The following is a 21169-nucleotide window of genomic DNA, read 5'->3' as shown; positions in this document are numbered from 1 at the left end:
GTTCATCGGTAGTTGGCTATGAGTCACAAATCGGCATTTGGGGGCGCAATGTATAGCAAAGGCAAAATGATTTAAGGGATGCACCATCAGATTTCCGGAGAGGCATGAAGTTTTGGATAGGATATCAAAATCAAAATAATAAGCAATCCATCCTATGTTTTTTTTCGACTTGATAGATGTTAGAACTGTGCAATTTTTTTCAAAATTTTTCATCATATGGAAAGGTTTGGCTACAAAACGATTCTTTATAAACGCATCTATGCATCTAAGCAAGCAGTGAATTGTCTCTACACAGTCTTTGTATACACTACACGGTTGAGTGCATAGCATCATAGGAGCCGTGTGAGCTTCTAACTGGTGACTAGTTAAAAGGCATCTGTGATTGGTTTTTGTCAACACCTCAAATATTCCCTTCATTTAATCAGAATTTTTTTTACATCGAACGAAAGCTAACACTTCCCCCAAAACAGTAAAGTAGATCATTTGCTTTTTTTTTTTTTTTTTCATCGGTAGTTGGCTATGAGTCACAAATCGGCATATTTCTTAATGATGTATATTTATAATTATATGGGTATTTTGTTTTTACGTACACATGTTTTAATTGTAAAGCGCCTTGTGGTCTTTGATGTAATGCGCTATATAAGAATAAATTATTATTATTATTATTATTTCAACCTCTTCACACTGTTTTCTACGCCATAAGAACAGCCAGCTTTTTTTTTTTTTTTTTCTTGCAATTTCACATCAAAATATTTTATTATCAAATAATCATTTTACAGGCATGTAGCGAGCCTATGATCTTTTAACGAGTAACGATGTATCGACATACATATATATACTGTCTGGACCGGGAGCACGAGCCACTGCTTTCCACTGCATCATGTGCAAAGCAGCCACATAATTTATAGTAAGGTAGGGGAAATATTCCACATGGTTAAACTTTATTTCTCCGTCTCGACTATGATTTTGGAATGATTTCCAAACCTCTTTCTTAAAGCTTCTTGGATGAGAAGATATGATAGAGGGCGGGTATTGAACTAAAGGCCGGCCTATAGATAATAACATCACTGCTCTTCTCCATCTGACTCATTAGCTCAGTTGGCACAGCATCGGTCCGGCGATCCGAAGGTCCCAGGTTCAAATCCTGGATGGTCAGTGAAACTTTTTCACTGGCTGTCATTTATGTATGTGCAGACTTGTGTTAAAAACCTTTCTCAGAAAGGTAGGGGAAATATGTTTGGCATCGTACCCATCAAACCCTCCTAGTGGTATATAATGCCCGGATATGTGGTGAAGAGCAAATATAATATATAAGGCATAATGTTGTGATTGCCGGAGTCATCCGTTAAAGAAAGAAAGTATTAGTACTAGTATTGTGATGTGACCTGAGAAATTTAATTTGATTATTTATCTTTGTTTACAATTTAAATCTATTTCATGAGAGATATAGAAGATGAGAAACCCCCTGCAAGACTCGGTGTGTAATGACATTATGGGAATCCCATCTCATGCAATCAAGTTGATCAGAAAGACAAATTCAATAAACAAAAGTTCATAAACAAATAACAAGATGTTGAATTGGTCATGTACGTTCATTGCCCGGGTTCTTTGCGTTTTCCAAATGGTTCTTGAAGGAGCCGTAGAAATCACCCTTTTCTGCTATACTAGTGGACTCAGTTCGTGCATTAATATCAACAGTTAACCGGCATGTAGCTGTTAGTAGTGGCTATCATTTGAAGTCAAAGGTCTCCTGGGGTCAAATTCTAAAATTGCTCCAATTGGCCTCAACTGGCCACGATGATGAGTTGTTCTTTTCTTTTCAAACCATTATTTACAGGCTGACTAGTTTCAGGGTTATGGTTAATATGTACTATGAAATTGAATGACTTAAACGGAGCATTTTTATTCATGTTTATGAGACTAAAAATTTACAGTTTATAAAATACAACAAGGTAACACTAACCTCCTTCTGTTACATCTAATAAGCAAGATGCATCGACTAAAACGATGCCAAACATGATGATTCTTCGCTTATCTTCGGTATGTTTCAACATCTGCCACCGACTATTTTCTGATATCATTTTAAACGTGCTCTAGTGTTCTGTACATTTCCAATCAATAGTATAGCTATTATAGTATGATACAGGGTGTCCCAAAAAAAAGAGGCCCCTCATTGCGCCCTCTTTTTAGGGCATAAAATTATACCTTAGTCGTGTTAGTATCAAACTCCCCAAACGCTTTTTACAAGGTCCGGAAATTTTTCGTTTGTAAGCATGCAGTGACAATTTCCTCCTAAAATAGCCCCAAATGTTTGAGACTTCTGTGTGACTGTTTGGCTCTCACCCGAAGGCACAATTTTTTAAAAGTCATGTTCTCACGAATTCCGTCGAATCATTGAAGTCCGTCCAACCACGAGACCCGTATTTTATTAAAGTCGCGGAATGGTCCTTACTACGAATCAGTAGGTCTATAACTGTATACAGATCTCATTATAATTTTTCATTGGATCTGTAAACAAGAGCGATTGCCTAAATGACTATGAACTTTGGACATCCCAACATATGTTCAAATTGGTGTCAGACCTATCATAATTATACAATCATTAACCCTTGTCCCATAATGGCATTAATTTTAAACGTTGTTTGTTAAACTACGATTTTTACTTTTTGAGAAAAATTATTATGCTCTCAACCCGTAAGAGAACCATTTTATTTACTGTTATAATGTTCAACGATATTTGGAAGGTTGACCCCTATTCTGAGAGGGGAAAAACATTGCAAATATGCCAACAGATCATTGTCACGTGTTATTGTTACCACCAATATCTAAATTTCACTCATAATTGACATAGATAGTTCAAACGTCATTATTTTCTAATCGCCATAAATAGTATTTTCCGCCCAACCTTCAGTAGTTTCACCATTATTATCGTCAGAAGTTGCATAAACTGAATTGTCCATCCAGCCGCTTTCTTCGTTATTATCTTTAACAGCATTCTGCTTGCTTTTATCGTCGCTTGTATTAACCACCCGACATTCGTCTACTTCTGAGTATGAGTTATCTTGTTTCTTCGTATTTTCATCAACATCTGAATACAGATTATCCTTATTTTGCTCTTGTATATCATGGTACACACCATCAATATCTTCATATGACTTTGGTGGGGAGCCTGGTGTAGATGATTGCTTATCCTGTGTGATATATCTAGCCGATTCACGGTTTGTAAGTGCTACCTCATTTCCTTGTTGGGGGATGTCATACTGATCGTCAAAATCACGCCTGGGGTTTTTGGAAGACGTAGCATGCTTTCTGTGCCTGTTGAGGATGATATATGATAAATTCAAGGAATAATTTTCAAGTATTGTCGGGGATATATGTATTGCACAATTGCTGGTATAGTGTACAAGAAATTTATACTTTTAATATAAAATTGGTTATGGAATGATCGCTTGAGGGGACTGTACACTGTCAAAAATACATTAATTAAAAGTGCATGCTATCACTTTTTAATTATTCATGTCATATAAAAGTATCTTTGGAAAGGAAATTAGTTACGAAATCTAGATAACAACACATATTTGGTGTAAAACAAAATAATTTGGAGACAATATCAAAACCAAAACACATTTCTTGTTTAAAATTATTTGGAACACGCCATTGAAAAGGGAAATTTTTTTTTTAAATGTGGCTTTTATGTGTTTTATTAATTTTTGTCTTTTTATCCCAAATCTGCGTTTATATCTAGATACCATGGCTGGTTTCCTTTCCAAAATGTATACTTGCACGAACCTTGCATGAATAATTAAGAAGCTACGTCTCTTTTAATTCATGCAATTTTGAGAGTGCACGGTCACCTTAAGGGGGTACTACACCCCTGCCTAATTTTGTGCCTATTTTTGAATTTTTCTCAAAAATTATAGCGCATTGGGGACAAGTAAGATATGTATATTATAGGGGCAAGGACTACTACCTTGCCCCTATAATAGACATATCTTACTTGTCACCAATGCGCTATAATTTTTGAGAAAAATTCAAAAATAGGCACAAAATTGGCCAGGGGTGTAGTACCCCTTAATAAACAAACAAATGAATTAATTAGTCATATTTTAATTCTTATTTAATTAAGGTATCATCATAATTATCATTCTCATCATTATCATCGACGAAGTAGTCAAGTACTACATAAATACTCGCCTTTTAATAAGATACACAATCATTTTCGCTGTCATTATCATCAGAACAATGCCACCAATGACACCTCCCGCTACGATACCTGCAAAAAAGACGATAACTTGAATTCCCAGCAAACACAAAAATGTACTTAAAACGTTTATTTCAAAGATCATAAAGCGTTTTTAAATATTTTGTCAACCCTCAAATAACATTCTTTTAGAATGTTTTGCATCAAGTGTTCAAAAATGTTTTTTGAAAGTTATTAAAAGGTTTTTATACGCTTTATATAACCCTACATTTAAGTGTTTTCCGTAAAACGTTTTGTGTTTGCTGGGTCATGCATGCACATTGACAATTTGATGATAGTCGATGATTGTAACCAATAGACTTGATTGTTCAGAGAGATAATTCCACTTTTACTGCCCCCCCCCCCCAGATCTTCTAAATGCACATCTATAAATAGATACCAAATTCCATTATTTTTTTAATTATAATTTTTCCAAACAAACAAACAAACAAACAAAAAGTCTAGTATTTTTACCTGGGGCACTAGTATTCTTCCTCAATTGTTTGCCTGTATTTTCTTGCGTTTCGTTGGTTATACAAGAGGACGAAACACATTTGTCGATACCTATTGACACAATTATAAAGACATACTAGTATTAGCATGATTATAATATGGTTATAACGCACTGAACACAAGAACGTTGCGTTGCATCGTACAGACTCTCTATAATTTGGGTCACCTCAAGTTTGGTAGTGACGTCAATGCTTCTTCGTGGTTGCGCTGCAATCATGCCAACAAAACGCTCATGTACGCGTGCGTGCACACATAGGGCGTTTAACTTTACGCGCGCGATTTGATACTGAGGCACGAGAAATACGCGCATCCGTCACTACCAAACTTGAGATGAACCAAATTATAGGATTAAGTTGACTGGTTAATTATGAGAGATAAAAACATATTGGAATTTTTACTTGTAACTTAGGGTTGGCGATAATATGTATGCACTCATTGTAAAAGGTAAGCTATGCGCCCTATCTTAGCCTTTTTGTGCAGTGTTATCAATATTGCTTCACATGCTTTAATGCAAATAAAAAAGATAAAATGAATGTAGGCATTTATGGCGCGCCGCATTTATATAGTGCCTTAGATCAGTAGCGAAACGGATATCAAAGCGCTTTACATCATTCCGCTGCCACTAGGGTATATTGCACAATTTGGCAGTCAATAACCCCTAACAACTCCCTATTTTACACCTAGGTGGAGTGGAACAAACGACATAAAGTGTTTTGCACATGGACACAACACGTTGGCCCTAGTGTGGTTCAGGACAAATTATTATCAATACACTTTTGTCCGTACAGGTCCGCAAAGGTAACCGTACCTAAAGCAAGTCAGTTGATATTGATTAACTCTACTTTTAACTTAAAGCAATATTATAACATTATCATACAAAATAGATTAGCATTTCTTTGACATAAAATGTTAGTTTTTACTGTCAGATATATCCCCTTTTATTTTTGAGCCGAACAACTAAGGCAAAGCAAAGAAAATTGGAATTTACTACCAGCGCGTATGTCGCCAATACGTACCACTCCTTCGGTCATGTTGTGGTACGACCCTTTGTTGTGTAGATCACCGTCCCGCACGCCGTGTAACGTACTGTCATGACTGTGCGTTATGAACATCGTGTATGCGTTCGACTAATAATTCCATCGTAATAATAAGACGCCGGTTCCGGCGCTTTATTCAAAATCTCGGATTTTCACAAAACTACAGCACCTAGAGTCTTGATTTTTGCAGGGTATATTGGTTTAATAAAGTACAATATAATCGTGTAAAAAAATGAATTTTAAAAAATCAGTGAGGGCGTCCTCAATAGCAAATGTTATAATATGGCTTTAAGTGACAATCATTTTCAACAAGATTACATACTTGTTTCGCACAAGTTACCCATGTATCCATCAGCACAACTGCACTTATAACCATCAACGTCATGCACACAGGTGCCACCGTTCAGACAAGGTGATGAAGCACATTCATTGATGTCTGTAAATAACACAAAGACATATTCATACATTTCACGATTATTGTGAATCTTAAAAGGAAAAGCTTCGAACCATTTCTTGAACCATTACTTGGATCCCTAGAAACCTTTAAACTCATATGCAAAAAATACCATATAGTAAACAATAATGTACATTTTATGCTATGGTCATGTTAATTGGTTATTCAAGAAAAGATTATCAACACCCATTCCAGCTGAAACTGATTTTTGATGAAGAGAAATACGGGAAGAAATAAAATCTTCCACTCACTTTATGACCGAATTTCGCGGCATGTGAAAACAACGAATTTCATCTAGGTTACAGGTCATTAATCCAATTCCACTTTTTGAAATTTGCTTTTAACAAAGTGGATCTTTTAGGGGGTTCCATGTTCTCTCACCACTGGCTATTCTAACGGCAGGTCACAGGATCATGACTACTTTCAAAGAGACTTAAAGTCGCTTTAAAATGGTTGATTATTCGGATACCCTTAAACTATAATACTATCACACTAATATAAATGACATCTCTCATTCAGTTATACTTAATTACACGGTTTAGTCAAACTAATCAATTATTATATTATTGCTATATACCATCCCTCTAACAGAGAGACACAAAAATTTTCTTTTGCAAAGAAACTTGTTAATGATTTCCATTCCTTACACTGTTTCTTGATGTATTTAAGTGTTATTGTATACTTTATTAGGTTTACAAGCACTTGTCTGAGACATGGATGGCAACTTATATAACAATGCTAAATCAGCTTTGGTATGTTTACCGGGAGCTAGTGACTATGGATATGGTTTGCTTTCCATTTTGCTCTTTTTATGCCTTACGAAATAATTACTTATATTCAAAAACACACTTATAAAACTATTCTCGGCCGTAAGTCATCGTACAATTTCGTACTTTTTATTACCTTCACATTGAAAACCGTTTCCCATGAATCCAGGTTTACATGTACATTCGTATCCATTATCTCGGTCGTGACAATCAGCATTGGTGCCACATGTATCCATGTCCTCTTCACATTCATTAACCAATCGGCAACCAAATACTTCAAAATTAAGTCCACATCTGTTTTTACATTCTGTTGGAACGATGCGTAAATACTGGGTACTGATTGGCTCAGGAAGCGTTATGTTAACAGATTCGCCTTGATTTGTATTTGCTGAAAATTTCTGTAGGAATGAATGTTGGTATGGATGTTAATTACATTAAAAATAACTAACTGTTTTAAAACACAGTATATAATTACTGTACTACATATATTATTTTTTTGTGGGGCCTGGGAGTACATCAGACATATCGAATAGCGTTCTAAATACGAAGAATGTCCTTCTGATATCAAATAAGTCTTTAAAATTCGCAATATAATACAAATTTTATGGCAAATGATCTTTTGGGGAAAAAGTGTGTCTTCAATACGAAAGGCCAAAATTTTCAAATGATTGTCGGCTTTTCTTCCTAGCTACAAATACTTTAATTACATATCATTAGATTTATACATTTTACTTCGAGGACTGTTAAATATGAAAAATAATGTAAATTTTTAATCATTTGCCATAAAATGTGTATTATACCGCCAATTTCAAAAAGTCAAAATTTTATCAGAAGGACATTCCTCGTATTCAAAATGCAATGCGACATGTCTGATTTGCTCTCATGTGCCACAACAAACACTGTGCAAACGTTGTTATCCGATCCCTTAACCATGGAATTATGGCCACTTTTTGGCCTCATAACTGTTAATTTGTTGATCTAAAGTACATAAAAGTATACATACGCGTATATAGAATGGCAAAGACTTGATGAATTCATCTGTGAGGTCAAATTTGGGTCAAATGCTCATTTTTTGATAAAATCTCCAAAACGAGTTGTTTGGCCCAAATTTTTTGCGGACCATAATTTTTTTGTCAATTTCTGAAAACTAGATAAAAATATCTAGGACCTGTTTTTTATTTCAGTCTTTTAATTGTGACCAACTTCATCAAAAATTAAATTTGGGCGGCCATTTTTTCGGCCATTTTTGGTGGAAATTTCTCAAAATTCAAAAAAGTAAAAAAATGGGTCCTAGATAATTATTAGTTTTTTTAGATTCTCACCCGAAGATTGCCGAGGAGGTCCGTAATACTTATCAGGTTGTCTGTAGAATTCCCTGTCTGGACTTGCAGTTTACTTATCCATCTCGCGTTGCTCGAACTATCGCTACCTTGTGTCTGAATTCCTGTGATGATAACGGTTTCTAAGAAGTCTACTTGAATCCATTGGTCTTGTAACATATGTAAAGTATTCTCACGTGGACGCCAATATGAATTATCACTTGGTCGAGCTTTCCTTGGAGGAAAGCTTATTTGACTATGTTCTACGATATGATATGAAGAAGCTGTGATTTGGTCATTCGTTATTGTGCCGTCTTCCATACCAAGGACTCCGGATTCACACAGTACTGTAAAACAATGTTGATTTGTGATTCTTTGAATAGATCACGTATGCATTCTTTTCAAGTTTATTGAAAGATGTTACACTTTTTATTTGATTTTCCTATTGTAAGTATTCTTATTTGAATCATGCCACCAACAAGGCATATACAAACTACTATCCAATTTGCCACGCATGTATCTTGGCGAGTTATCCGATTATGCATGAATGAGTAAATCTAATACCTCTTTTACATCACTCCACGCCATACATAAATTCTCCCAGTCACATTTCCCAAATATGAAATTTAAAAAAAGGAAAATTTTAATGTACTTCTTTTAAAGTTTGGCAGAGGCGGGGTTCGAACTCACGGCGCACCGCTTAGTACTCTATGAGCCTAGCGCCTTAGACCACTCGGCCTCTTGTCTTGTTGTTATTCATTTGAAACTTATTTAAAAATATAATCGCAACTTCAACATAGGCCTACCACGTGACAAGCAAAGGCAGAAAACGTATTATATTTTGGAATTTTATCTGCTTAAAACATTAATGTGTATTATAATAGGGCTACCATTATTTATATTGTTGAATTCTCAAGCGCATAGAGACAATTAATACGAGCGTCCTATGATACATACACAATACATAAAATCGATTTTGATCTTCGGCCACGTGCTCTTGGCGGAAGTTGTATTACGAACTGCATCCGAAGTCCATTTTGAAGTGAATGCTTTTGACAAGGCATTGGATTGTTCCAGTTTGCATCCAGAATCCACATTAGACCCCTAATTTTATTTACGAAATTAAAAGATTAGATAATCATAACAACAAAGCGGTAATCTTTTGTGGGGTCTAATGTCAATTCTACATTTAAAAAATACCGTTTTTACAGAATTTATTTTCAGTTAATTCCAAAAAAAATGGCGTATATAAGATTGAAATAAATTCTCTACCTTCTATACTAGATCAATTGTGACGCAAGTTGTTATCAAAATTGCTATGATAGATGTACAGTTAATATTCATATATTCCATTACCTATCTGATGGTACAGTTTTTACACAGAAAATATTTATTTGAAAAACCTGCCACTCGGCTTTTTCCGGAAAGGTCACAGGGCTGCCGTGACCTGTGCAATAATTACAATTAAAATGTTTCTTATTTTAACAGCAAGCGTTTCTAAAATGCAGTATGGCGAAATGTGGTGTATACCTCTTTTAAGAGTTGTTCTCAATTATTTATTCAAACATCAGCACTCACCCCTCTGTTATTTCAATAACATTGACTGGAGTTAAAGTGCCAAATTTGAGTTGGCTAATATACTTCATATCTTTCTTCCGTACTGAGGTGGGCGCATGAGTGTATGATGGCGTACAGGTAAAACGAATAATATTCGCGAGACTGTCAACATAACTTTACATTAGCTTTAGAACTGTTAACTATACAAAATCAACTTCATCCGGTTGTACCATACAGTTGCCTCAAATTCTTCCTCTATTCATAAGGAACAATCATGCAAGTGTCATTTGTTATGTGTCGCTTGTTATGTTAAAATATCGGTTATTATATGTGTGTTTTCAACTTCGTGTTGGCTTAACCACGCGTTGGCTAAAAGAAGCCATTTGGATCAGGAGCAAGGGCAAACATACTAGGAACAAGGACGGGAGGGCATACAAATTGGACCAGATCATCTCAAAACGGCAACCTAAAGAAGTGGCGACTTCATCACAGCCACCAAGGACTGTCGACATCTAGAAACACTGGTTACAGTCATTGCAGAGTAAACAAGCTAGGCTCCTGGTTGGAACTGAAATATTTTGAGTGAGTAAGTCCTTTCTTTTAGATCTGTTAGGCAACACACCACTCCACGCCATACATAAATTCTGCCAGTCACATTTCCCCAATATGAAATTTTTTTAAAGTAAAATTTTAATTTTAATTTTACTTCATTAAAGTTTGGCGGAGGCGGGGTTCGAACTCACGGCGGCGGACTGCTTTGGAAACACTATGAACCCAGCGCCTCAGACCACTCGGCCACTTGTGTCTGGTTGGAATTCATTTGAAACTTATTTGAACATATAATCGCAACTTCAACATAGGCATACCACGTGACAAGCAAAGGCAGAAAACGTACCATATGTTGGAATTTTATTTCAAAAAAACATTTATGTGTATTATTAGCGCTCAATTGTTGTTAACTGCGTGTTTTATACAAAAATCCAACGATAAGCATGATAACTGGGCGTCTATATGGACAATACATTATATCGATTTTGACACGTGCTTGTGTCTCAGTACATTTCCATGGTCAGTAAAATACTATAGAGGAAAACCTACCATTTTCTTGTTTACACGTTCGATGTTTTGATCAAGTATGTGAATATTCGACATTAGACCCAATTTTTTTTTTTAGGAAATAAAAGATTAGATTACCATAAAAACGAAACAGTAATCTTTTGCCGGGTCTAATGTTATTTATACATAGAATTGTCAACGTTTTTTCTATCCTTATTCTTGCTCAATTAAAAAATATTTTGGCGTATATAAAATTGAAATAAAATTCTCTGCCTCATAAACGACAGCAAATGTGCCACAATTGGGTATCACGAATCGTTATATATGATGTGCAGTTAATATTCATATTTTCTTTTATACAGAGGATGCTTCAGTTTTGACAGGAAAAATATTTTCTTAAAACCCTCTCACTCGGTTATTTTAAAAAGGTAACCACGCTTCCCTAGAATGTGTTTTTGATCGATTGATGGCGGACACTAGTACACACGTTTAATTTTGTGTCGTCGTGTATGGCCCAGCTATGTGACTGATAACGGGATTCTTTATGCTACATTTTTACTACATCTGATTATTGGAACTCTCCTGACCATTCACATCTGCTTGGTATGTCTTTTTAAAGCCTTCCGTTGCTAAATTTGACTGATTTTGTCTCATATTCATCGGCCTCAGACTGTGTGTTTACCCGCTTCATTCAATTTCCGTATTCACCGTGTGCTCACCATTACATTGTATTTGTGTACGTGCATGCTGTTCGGCGGATTATAAACTGTTCTTATTTGAGTGTACGTGTGCTTACCACGCTCCACCGCACCTTATACCAGCTGGTCACTCAATTGCTCTTCGGCTGATTACGAACTATATTTCGTGATGGATCCCGAATTGAAAGCCCTTTTAGACACTATGAGACTGGAGAATAAGCAGAACTTTGCTTCCATTTCCAAACAAATTCAGAATATTAAATCAGAGATTGCCGAAATTAAATCTGATGTAACTGACCTGAAATTGAGTCTGGATTTTGTTGACAACGAAGTGCGTGTAATTAAAGACGAAACAGTACCTGGGGTTCGCAACTTGCTAATGAAAGAAATTACGGAATTGAGAAAGCAACGTCTGGAAGCAGATATGTACAGTAAAAAAGCGAATCTCCTCTTTTACGGTATTGAGAAGAGGTCAGCCGATGAAGACTGTGAAGCAGTATTGCGTTTTTTTCTGAAGGATGAGTTAAAGTACGAGAACTCAGAAACAACTCTCTTTGCTAACTGCCACCGTCTCCCCTCTAAGCGCAGTGACCAATCTAAGCCAGACCCAATCATCGCCAAATTTATTCAGATGAAAGATCGGGACCATGTGCTCCGATTGGCCCCTCGTTTGAAGAAATCCGCAGGCAGATTTGGAATATCTCCTCATCTACCCAGGGAATTGCAGATGCGAAGACAGCAGCTTTTGCCGATCAAGAGACAAGCAATCGCGGATGGCAAGAAGGCTGTTATCAAGACAGTAGGAACTGAAATTAAGCTATTTATTGACAATAATCTCTATGTTTCTGATTAATGCTGCACTGAGCTTCTGTCTCTATTGTGCCATTCTAAATAGCTCAATATGACTTTCATATATGACTTGAATCATCATCAAATTTTTGCAAAGGATATCTGACTCTAATTCGATATATTTAAATATCAGTGCTATTAATATTAATATTAATATTCATTTTTTGATGATTAATTAACATGCTGTTTCAGAAACGTTAGAGGTCTAACCCTCTGGTGCCTACAATATTTTCGTCACCGATATAATCACTGTTTTTCAAAGTAGTTCCGTAGCAGTTGTAAATTAAATCAAGTATCTTCTCATGTTAATATGATTCTGTACTCAACCTGGATTATTCAAGGTTTACCTCAACAAATCTCTTTTCACACATTGTTTGCTTGAGACATATGTTTTCATGATCATTAATTAATGCCTTTAGTACGTTTAGTCATTTTTCATCACCATTTGTTGAGTTTCTTTTCCATTTCCCACTAACATGTTTTATTCATCTCTTTTATGTTCTCTATATGTCCCTATGAAATAATCACTTTTTTTTTTGTGCTGGCCGTGTCCCTGACCCGCCAACCCAGTTTTATTTTTTGCATATATTTATTCTCTTATTATTTCATATTCTTGTTTAGATTTTTCGATTTTCTTCGTGTATTATTTTTTTTTCTTTGTTTCTTGTGTTTCTTTGTTATATGTTGGTAGTGTGATGGCTGAGTGTAATAAGTGTATTTATAAGGTGAATTGCAATTCTATTCAATGTAAGTTCTGTAAAGCTATGTATCATAAAAGATGTGTTTATGGTAATCTTGAAGACGACAATTGGTTCTGTTACAAATGCTCTGGTGATATTTTCCCATTTAATCACATTCTTGATGATGGTGAATTTCTGTTTACTATTCGTTATTTCAATAATTCTTATGATTATAATAAGATGTTAGATTTAAAATTCAATCCTTTCTTATTTGAAGTTGGTATTAATGACAAATCGCATGATTACCTTCAAAACCTTGACATTTTAAATTCTTGCAACTATGTGTTTGATCCTTCATCTGACTTTAACTTGTCGTTTAAAGCTGGGTTTTCTATTTTGCATTTAAATGTACGTAGTTTCAACAAGAACCAGGATTTTATCAATGCATTTATTTCAAATTTGAATTTCACCTTTTCGATTATTGCCCTGTCCGAGACCTGGTTCAAGGAGGATCATTCAAACCTGATTGACATTTCCAATTATAATTTGATAAGTATCCCTCGTCAAGGTAGGAGAAGTGACGGGGCTGCTCTTTATGTTCATAATACATTATCTTTTAAAGCCAGACCCGATTTAAATTTGATTCAAGCCGATCGTAATGATATTGATCATTCTGAATCCATTTTTGTTGAAATCATTTCTCCACAATCCAAAAACATCATTGTTGGTAATGTTTACCGTGCCCATCGTACTAATGTTGATTCTTTTAATTCTGATTTGTCTAACTGTCTCGATCGTATTTCACTTGAAAATAAATTGTGTTACATCTCTGGTGACTTCAATCTTGATATTCTTCATTATGACACCGACAACAAGGTTAATGAATTTGTCAATAATTTTTATTCTCATGATATGTTTCCACTTATAGATCGTCCTACACGTATTGTTAATAACTCAGCGAGTATTCTTGACAACATATTCACAAATGTTCTTAGTAAGCAGATTAAGTCGGGTATTTTTGTTAATAACATTACCGATCACTATCCCGTATTTCAAGTTACTGGTGCTATTGATTTACATAAACATAGTCCTAAATTTATCAATTGTCGTACATTTAATCAAGATAATATTAATTGCTTTAAGAATCATCTTCAGCTCACAGATTGGGATAATATTATGAATGATTCATCACCTACGAAAGCCTATTCCAATTTTGTTACAAAATTCAATGATTTGTACAATCGCTCTTTTCCTGTTAAGCGCAAACGTATCTCTCGGCCTAAAGCGGCCCCCATAAACCATGGATCACCAAGGCAATTCTTAGGTCTATCAGCAGAAAGGACAAACTCTACCGAAAGTATAGATCATCACCAACTGCTTCTAACAAGCGTGCCTTGTCAGATTATAAGAACAAACTGACCTCTGTTATTCGTGCATCTAAAAAGCAGTATTACTGTAACTTACTTGATGTCCACAAACGTGATCTTAAAAAGACTTGGGGTGTCTTGAATGATCTTTTAGGTAATAGAAGGAAGAAGCCTTTGTCTGATTCTTTTGTCATTAATGGTTCTATTGTTTCCGATTCACAGCAAATTGCTGATGGTTTAAATGATTACTTTGTTAATGTTGGTCCTAATTTAGCTAGTAATATTCCTTCAACTCCAACAAAATTCAATGATTTTCTCAATTCAGTTCCATCACCTATGCACTCTCTTTTCTTATCTCCAACTGATGTTGAGGAAGTCGTTGATATTTGTTCTTCATTTAAAGCTGGTACTAGCAGTGGTTTTGATGACGTTAAACCAGACATTGTCAAGATTGTCATTGATTTAATTAAAATACCCTTATGTCATGTTTTTAATTTGTCTATCAGCTCAGGTATTGTACCAGATGAACTTAAAATTGCACGTGTCGTTCCCATTCACAAATCTGGTGATGCTACTTTATGTAACAATTATCGTCCTATATCTGTTTTACCTGTGTTTTCCAAAATTTTTGAAAGTATTATTCATAAAAGATTGTATACATTTCTTGAATGTCATAATTTGCTTCATAATTGTCAATTTGGTTTCCGAAAAAAGCTCTCCTCTTACATGGCACTCATTACCGCCTATGATAAGATTGCTACAGACCTTGATAAAAGATTACATACAATGGGCATCTTCTTGGACCTCTCGAAGGCCTTCGACACGATTGATCATCACATTCTTCTTGATAAACTACATCATTATGGTATCAGAGGAAGTGCCTTCGAGTGGTTCAAGAGTTACCTTACCAATAGAACTCAGTATGTTTGTTTAGATGAATGTAACTCATCATATCGTAATATAACATGTGGTGTGCCCCAGGGTTCAGTCTTAGGCCCTTTACTTTTCATCATTTTCCTAAATGACATTGCTTTTGCTTCTGATAAACTTGCTTTTGTAACCTATGCAGATGACACAAATGTTATTGTTTCGCATGCTAACCTCCCTGATTTAATAACTATTGTTAACCAGGAATTAGATAAGCTTTCTGTATGGTTTAAATCAAATAAGTTGTCGTTAAATGTAGACAAAACAAATTACATTATGTTTAAAAACAGGTATAGCAATCGTGTGTATAATGATTTAAATATTTTCATTGACGGAGTCAAAATCTCCAGAGTTTCCCAAACAAAGTTCCTTGGAGTTCTCTTAGACGAGTCTTTAACTTGGTCAAAACATACTTCAAATGTTGTTAATATTTTATCTAAGTATTGTGGTATCTTGTATCGCCTTAAAGAAGTTCTCCCTTCCAAAACATTGTTTTCATTATACAATACTCTTGTGCTACCCCACCTATCTTATTGCAATTTAATTTGGGCAGATTCAAATAACACCAATCTCCACTCAATCCATCTAAAACAAAAAAAATTATGAGGATCTGCTCGAATTCTCACTGGCTCGAGCATACTCCACCTTTATTTAAGAATTTTAATACTCTGACTATTTATGACATCCACAAATTGACCCTTTGTTCATTTATGCACAATTATGCTTCCAATAACCTTCCTGTTAATTTTGGCGATTATTTCATTCAAAATAGGTCCTTTCACAGCTACCCCACCCGCATATCTTCATTTTATCGTCCGTATAATTTCAATACTGATTTAGCAAGAAATACAATTAGAAGACAAGGTCCTCTGATTTGGAATACAATTTTACATGAGTTAAAGAATGCCAAATCACTGTATGTATTTAAAAGAAAATATAAGTCATATCTGTTGTCATATTACCAGTAACTTAATTGGTTTGTTTTATTTTATAACTTTGAAGTTTGCTATGTATGCCATCATCACTGCCTTCACTTTAGTGTTTAGTTGCACATGTCCTGTCCGGTCCTGTTCTGCACTTCCCCAGTCCTGTTCCGTGTTTGTAGTTGTCATGTTTTAGTAGTTATTTAAGGTAGTAATCTATAATTATCATCATTTGCAACTTCTAGGGTGACCATACATTTCGAGCCTTGCTCTTTTTGGTCTCCCCACCAATGTTTTCTTTCATTATTTGGATTGTATAATATTGTATGGTGAAAATAAACTGAAACTGAAACTGAAACTGTGCAATAAATTAGCATTAAAATTTGTCTTATTCTAACAGCAAGCGTTTCTAGAATGTATTATGGCGAAATGTGGTGTAGTTAGGCAATAGAAACAAATTAGTTCGATCTTTCGATCGACCATCGATGCTTGGTCCATCCTCATTATTTATGAAATCAATAACTTACTATTGTTAATTGTGGTAAAATAGTAATTAGTAGGGGAGAGCGGGGAGTGTTCGCCCTAGGGGTAGGTTCGCCCACCCCTTGTTTCTCAGCACTACGGTTATCGGGGAATTTGGTGATGGCAACATTAGGTGACATAGGTCATTATAAACTTCTCATATTAGCTACGCAACATAAAGAGACGTGTTCATCGAACTGCAGCCAAAACAAAAAAATTACACCAAAACGTAATTTTTTCTTGCATTAATAAAGTTGTATTATCATTGATACATAAATACAGATGGTTTTAATGGAAATCTGTATTTGGAATATATTTGATATGTTATAGATTTAATGCAGTTATAAACTCCTTATTCGATTTGTTATTTGCATACCCTGAAGAAAATACAAAAATGTGCACAAGGGGCACGTTCGCCCTTTTGAGGATGGGGCATGTTCGCCCTATATCTTCCCCGGGCGGACTTACCCCAAACTGGAGGGCGGACCTGCCCCATCAGCGTATTATGCAAAATATTGATAATTATACCATTAAACAAGGGAAAACTACTGAAGAGCATGTTTTTTAAAGTTATGTGGTATCAGTATTACTTATACCACCGTTTATGTCCTAATCCATAATCCCCCCGAAGTTGTAAACATGATACGTTTAAGCTCACTTTGGACCCCTACATTTGACCCTGACCCGACCCCTACAACAAATTTAGTAATTCCCCAGAAGAGAATGAATGCCCTGTATACTCATGCTGAATGTTTGCATTGAATATGTTATTGTTACGCAATGTTTAAACCTTTTTTGTGATTAGGGTGAACTTACCCCACCATATGGGCGAACCTGCCCCAATATGGGGCAAGTTCGCCACTTTGCAAAACTTTTTTGTTTGCTTTATCCTGTTGCTATTGTAAGGCCTATAGTTCTGGGATTGTGGTCTTATATAGCTAAGACATAGGGCTTTCACGTGGGCTAATCAGATCATCCCTAGCCTTAAAATTGACTTCGCTAGGCCTGTCAGAAAAAAATAGGGCGAACACTCCCCGCTCTCCCCTACCTGTAGGGACATTAACCAATATGAATTTAGCGTTAATTCTGATTAATTAGTTGATAGTTCATTAATAACAAGCATCGAAGCAGCATCGACGGTCGATCCAAAGATCGAACTAATTTTGTTTCTGGTGCCTTACCAGAACTTATTTAATTAAGTAAGTGCCGTATTTATCTGGGATGATTGAGTTAATTAGTGCTTGTCCTTGGACCAAAGAACCTCGCCTGGTCTTTGCTGGCACAGAACGATCACGAGGTTTACATCCCCAAATGACGCCGCAAGTTGACGTCACTCACCAACCGGAAGATAACGGAAATCATTGACCTTCAATAAATAATGTCTTTGGTTTATTTTCAGGATCTTTGGTTTAACATCATAACCCAACTAAAGGTCTATGGTATTGACCGCAAAGTTGGTTGCTCCAAGTTGCGTGGAATTAATCCGATTAACAAGAATTGATTTCTTCATTCGTTTACATTTGCCTTCATTTTCTGCACCTCCATCCAAAGTAAACGAATTGTTCATGATCTTTGAAATAAATTTTTGTCTTACAATTGACTTTAATGGATAGAATGAGAATAACCTTTGAAAATACATCCTACATTTTTACTCGAAATTAGTTTAATACGTAATTCGTACATATTAGATGCGTATAACTATTTTGGTGTGTAATGTGTTGTTAGATATTGTAACCTGTAGCTTGGCGCGATGGCACCAATTTAGGTATCGCGCAATGGGTTAACTAACTGGCCATAAAGAATATTAATAGTTAATATTTTAATTACAGGACATCAGTCGAATACCTATTAACCGGGCATGGATTGAATTGCCGCTAAATGGCGAATTTCTGGTATTTTATGTCTAATTGCTGTTATATTTTCATATCACATCTACTTTAATAAATGCAGTCCTAATCGTGATTTTCGCAGTCTTTACCTCTTCAACACAGAAATTACACCATGTCGATTCCAGAAGTGAAACCTCCATCGTGAAACCATATAACGCTAAAGGATTGTAGCCAGCTTTCTTGGTATAGGGGTGGGAAGTAGAATAAAATAATTCTTTCCGGTTTTGGTGGTAATAGGGGTCGGGGAAAAATTTACCCGGTGTATAATCATCGGCTGTGGAAGATGTGCATACCAGTTCGTTATCTTTTTACAAAGACCTTGTTCAAAAAAGGCTTCTTAAAAGGGCTTCATTGGAAACAAAAAAATTCGTGTTCGAAACATTAGTGTAAAACGGGAAACACAGGAAATACACCAGGAATATATTTTCTGGGCGTTTCTTTCCTTTTTTTCCTTCCCCTTATTTCATTTTTTCCCCTTCATTCCCCTTTTCCCTTTTTTTGCTTTATCGATTTTCTCTTTTGATTTTTAGGGGTCCCTGACTACGACACTGATCACGCTGCAATGATATATTTCATGTTTTTCATTATTATGATGAACTTGCTTATATCAAACGAAAATCATAATGGTATAATTTTTGGGTTTTCATTATAGTATTGTATTATATTGTAGTAATTGTCTTCAAAGACGTTTATAAGCGAGGGCAATTATTAATCATATTATTTTGCTGTTGATACGTGCATCATGAGTTTAGTGCAAAAAAATTGTATCTGCATTTTTGTCATTTTGCAGATGCATTTCTGTTTTTGAATTTATTACTTATTTATTGTTTTTAATATTTTTATTATGTCCGTTACAACTACAAACTTGATGACCCATTAGTATGGATTTGAATAAACAATCTAATGTTGTTGGACCAAGAAGTCTAGAGAGCCAAACAATTACGCGTACTCGAGGGAAAAAATTCCGTTAATAACATCACCATACTTACTAGGAATATGGTGTTTAACGAGCGTAATGAGGATTGAGATAACATATTTCTAAATCAAATTACATTTTACAAGAACAATTTGGTAGAACTTACCTTTTTCTGACGCAACAAGCGAGCAGCATACAGAGAATAAAATTACGAACAACATCATGATGATTCTTCAATTAAATGCCAATATCTGCTACGTATGGATGGTATTGTTTCCTTTAAAGCGTGCTATGTGTGCCATGCGTGTATCACCGGTACTAGCAAATCTATGCATCGAGCTATTTCCTTGTGTATAAGTTCAAGTTTTTATTTAAATGAAACAATAATTTGAAGGTCGTTTATTTCGATATCGGTTGCAGGCTGTGTCTATTCACGCATTCTGGGTGCAGTAATGTAGCAACCACAAAACAAAGGTAAAAGGAAGTTGAAACAAAAACTGAAATTTTTTTGTCAAATTAAAAAACAACTTTAAAGAGAATAAAAAATAATTCAAAAGAAGTGACTTCATTCTGGGATTCCCGAATTTTTTTAATGTAATACATTTTAAGGCATACACTGCAAATAAAAAGTTGCCAGCAATCATAATTGGGTAAATTAGGCAAAATGAAAAAAAAATAGTATACGTTAATTGAGGAATGAGATAAGTATTTGCTTCGCCGATAGACTACATGCCATAGTTAATTTTTGATAAATAAAAACGTGTTTTTGATCATGATGAACGCATTCCTTTGAACTCAAAATTATACTGATGTTTATTAGAATTAAAATATTCAATAGTAAATGGTCATCAAAAAGTTTGCATAACTAGTGACAGTAAATGTTTAGTACACCTATGCCTATGTTATTTAATGCAACATATCTTGGCATAATTATACTGGCTCACTTCAATACTGAACAACTCTGATTTTGGAATCTACTAGTTTATTGATCGCGAAAGCCCGAGTAAAAAAATCGACACTTAGGAAGCTAACAAACGGAGGGAGTACGGTGACTGAAAAGATCAGATTGTACACAAATTAATACAAATCAGAAAATGTAAAGGAGTATACACAGTGGGCAAGTGGACTACGGAGAAGTCTACTTCGACGAAGGAAACATTTTTGGGTCTTCCCTGTTCACTTAAGGGCTGGGGTATGAACGTTTGGACAGTATTTATTTTGGGACATTAGAGCACATCAAACATATCGAATTGCATTCTGAATACGAAGAATGTCATTCTGATATCAAATAATTTTGATTTTTTGAAATTCGCAATTTAATACACATTTTATGGCAAATCATTAAAATTGATATTTTGATATTTAACAGTACTTGAAGTAAACTTTATAAATCTGATGATTTATACTTAAAGTGTATGTTGGTAGGATGAAAAGCCGACGATCAATTGAAAATTT

At 35.2% G+C, this 21169-nt stretch overlaps 1 protein-coding gene and 1 non-coding gene across 2 annotated transcripts; one reads left to right on the top strand and one right to left on the bottom strand.

Annotated features, from left to right (window-relative positions):
- The first annotated feature begins 1082 nt into the window (after positions 1-1082).
- Trnaa-ggc (transfer RNA alanine (anticodon GGC)) lies at positions 1083-1156 on the top strand. The gene has a single exon. It is a non-coding gene; the product is annotated as a tRNA-Ala (tRNA).
- An 825-nt stretch (positions 1157-1981) lies between these two features.
- Positions 1982-20115, bottom strand: LOC140164561 (uncharacterized). The gene is made up of 7 exons (XM_072187865.1): positions 19881-20115; positions 8334-8677; positions 7148-7409; positions 6113-6226; positions 4715-4804; positions 4195-4273; positions 1982-3315 (listed from the first exon to the last, which is right to left on the bottom strand). The coding sequence occupies exons 1-7, from the start codon at positions 19936-19938 to the stop codon at positions 2874-2876; spliced, it is 1389 nt and encodes a 462-aa protein (XP_072043966.1). The 5' UTR covers positions 19939-20115; the 3' UTR covers positions 1982-2873.
- Positions 20116-21169: the final 1054 nt, after the last annotated feature.

Source organism: Amphiura filiformis, chromosome 11 (genome assembly GCF_039555335.1).
Source record: "Amphiura filiformis chromosome 11, Afil_fr2py, whole genome shotgun sequence".
NCBI lineage: Eukaryota > Metazoa > Echinodermata > Ophiuroidea > Amphilepidida > Amphiuridae > Amphiura > Amphiura filiformis.
This window is presented reverse-complemented; position numbering and strand designations above follow the sequence as displayed.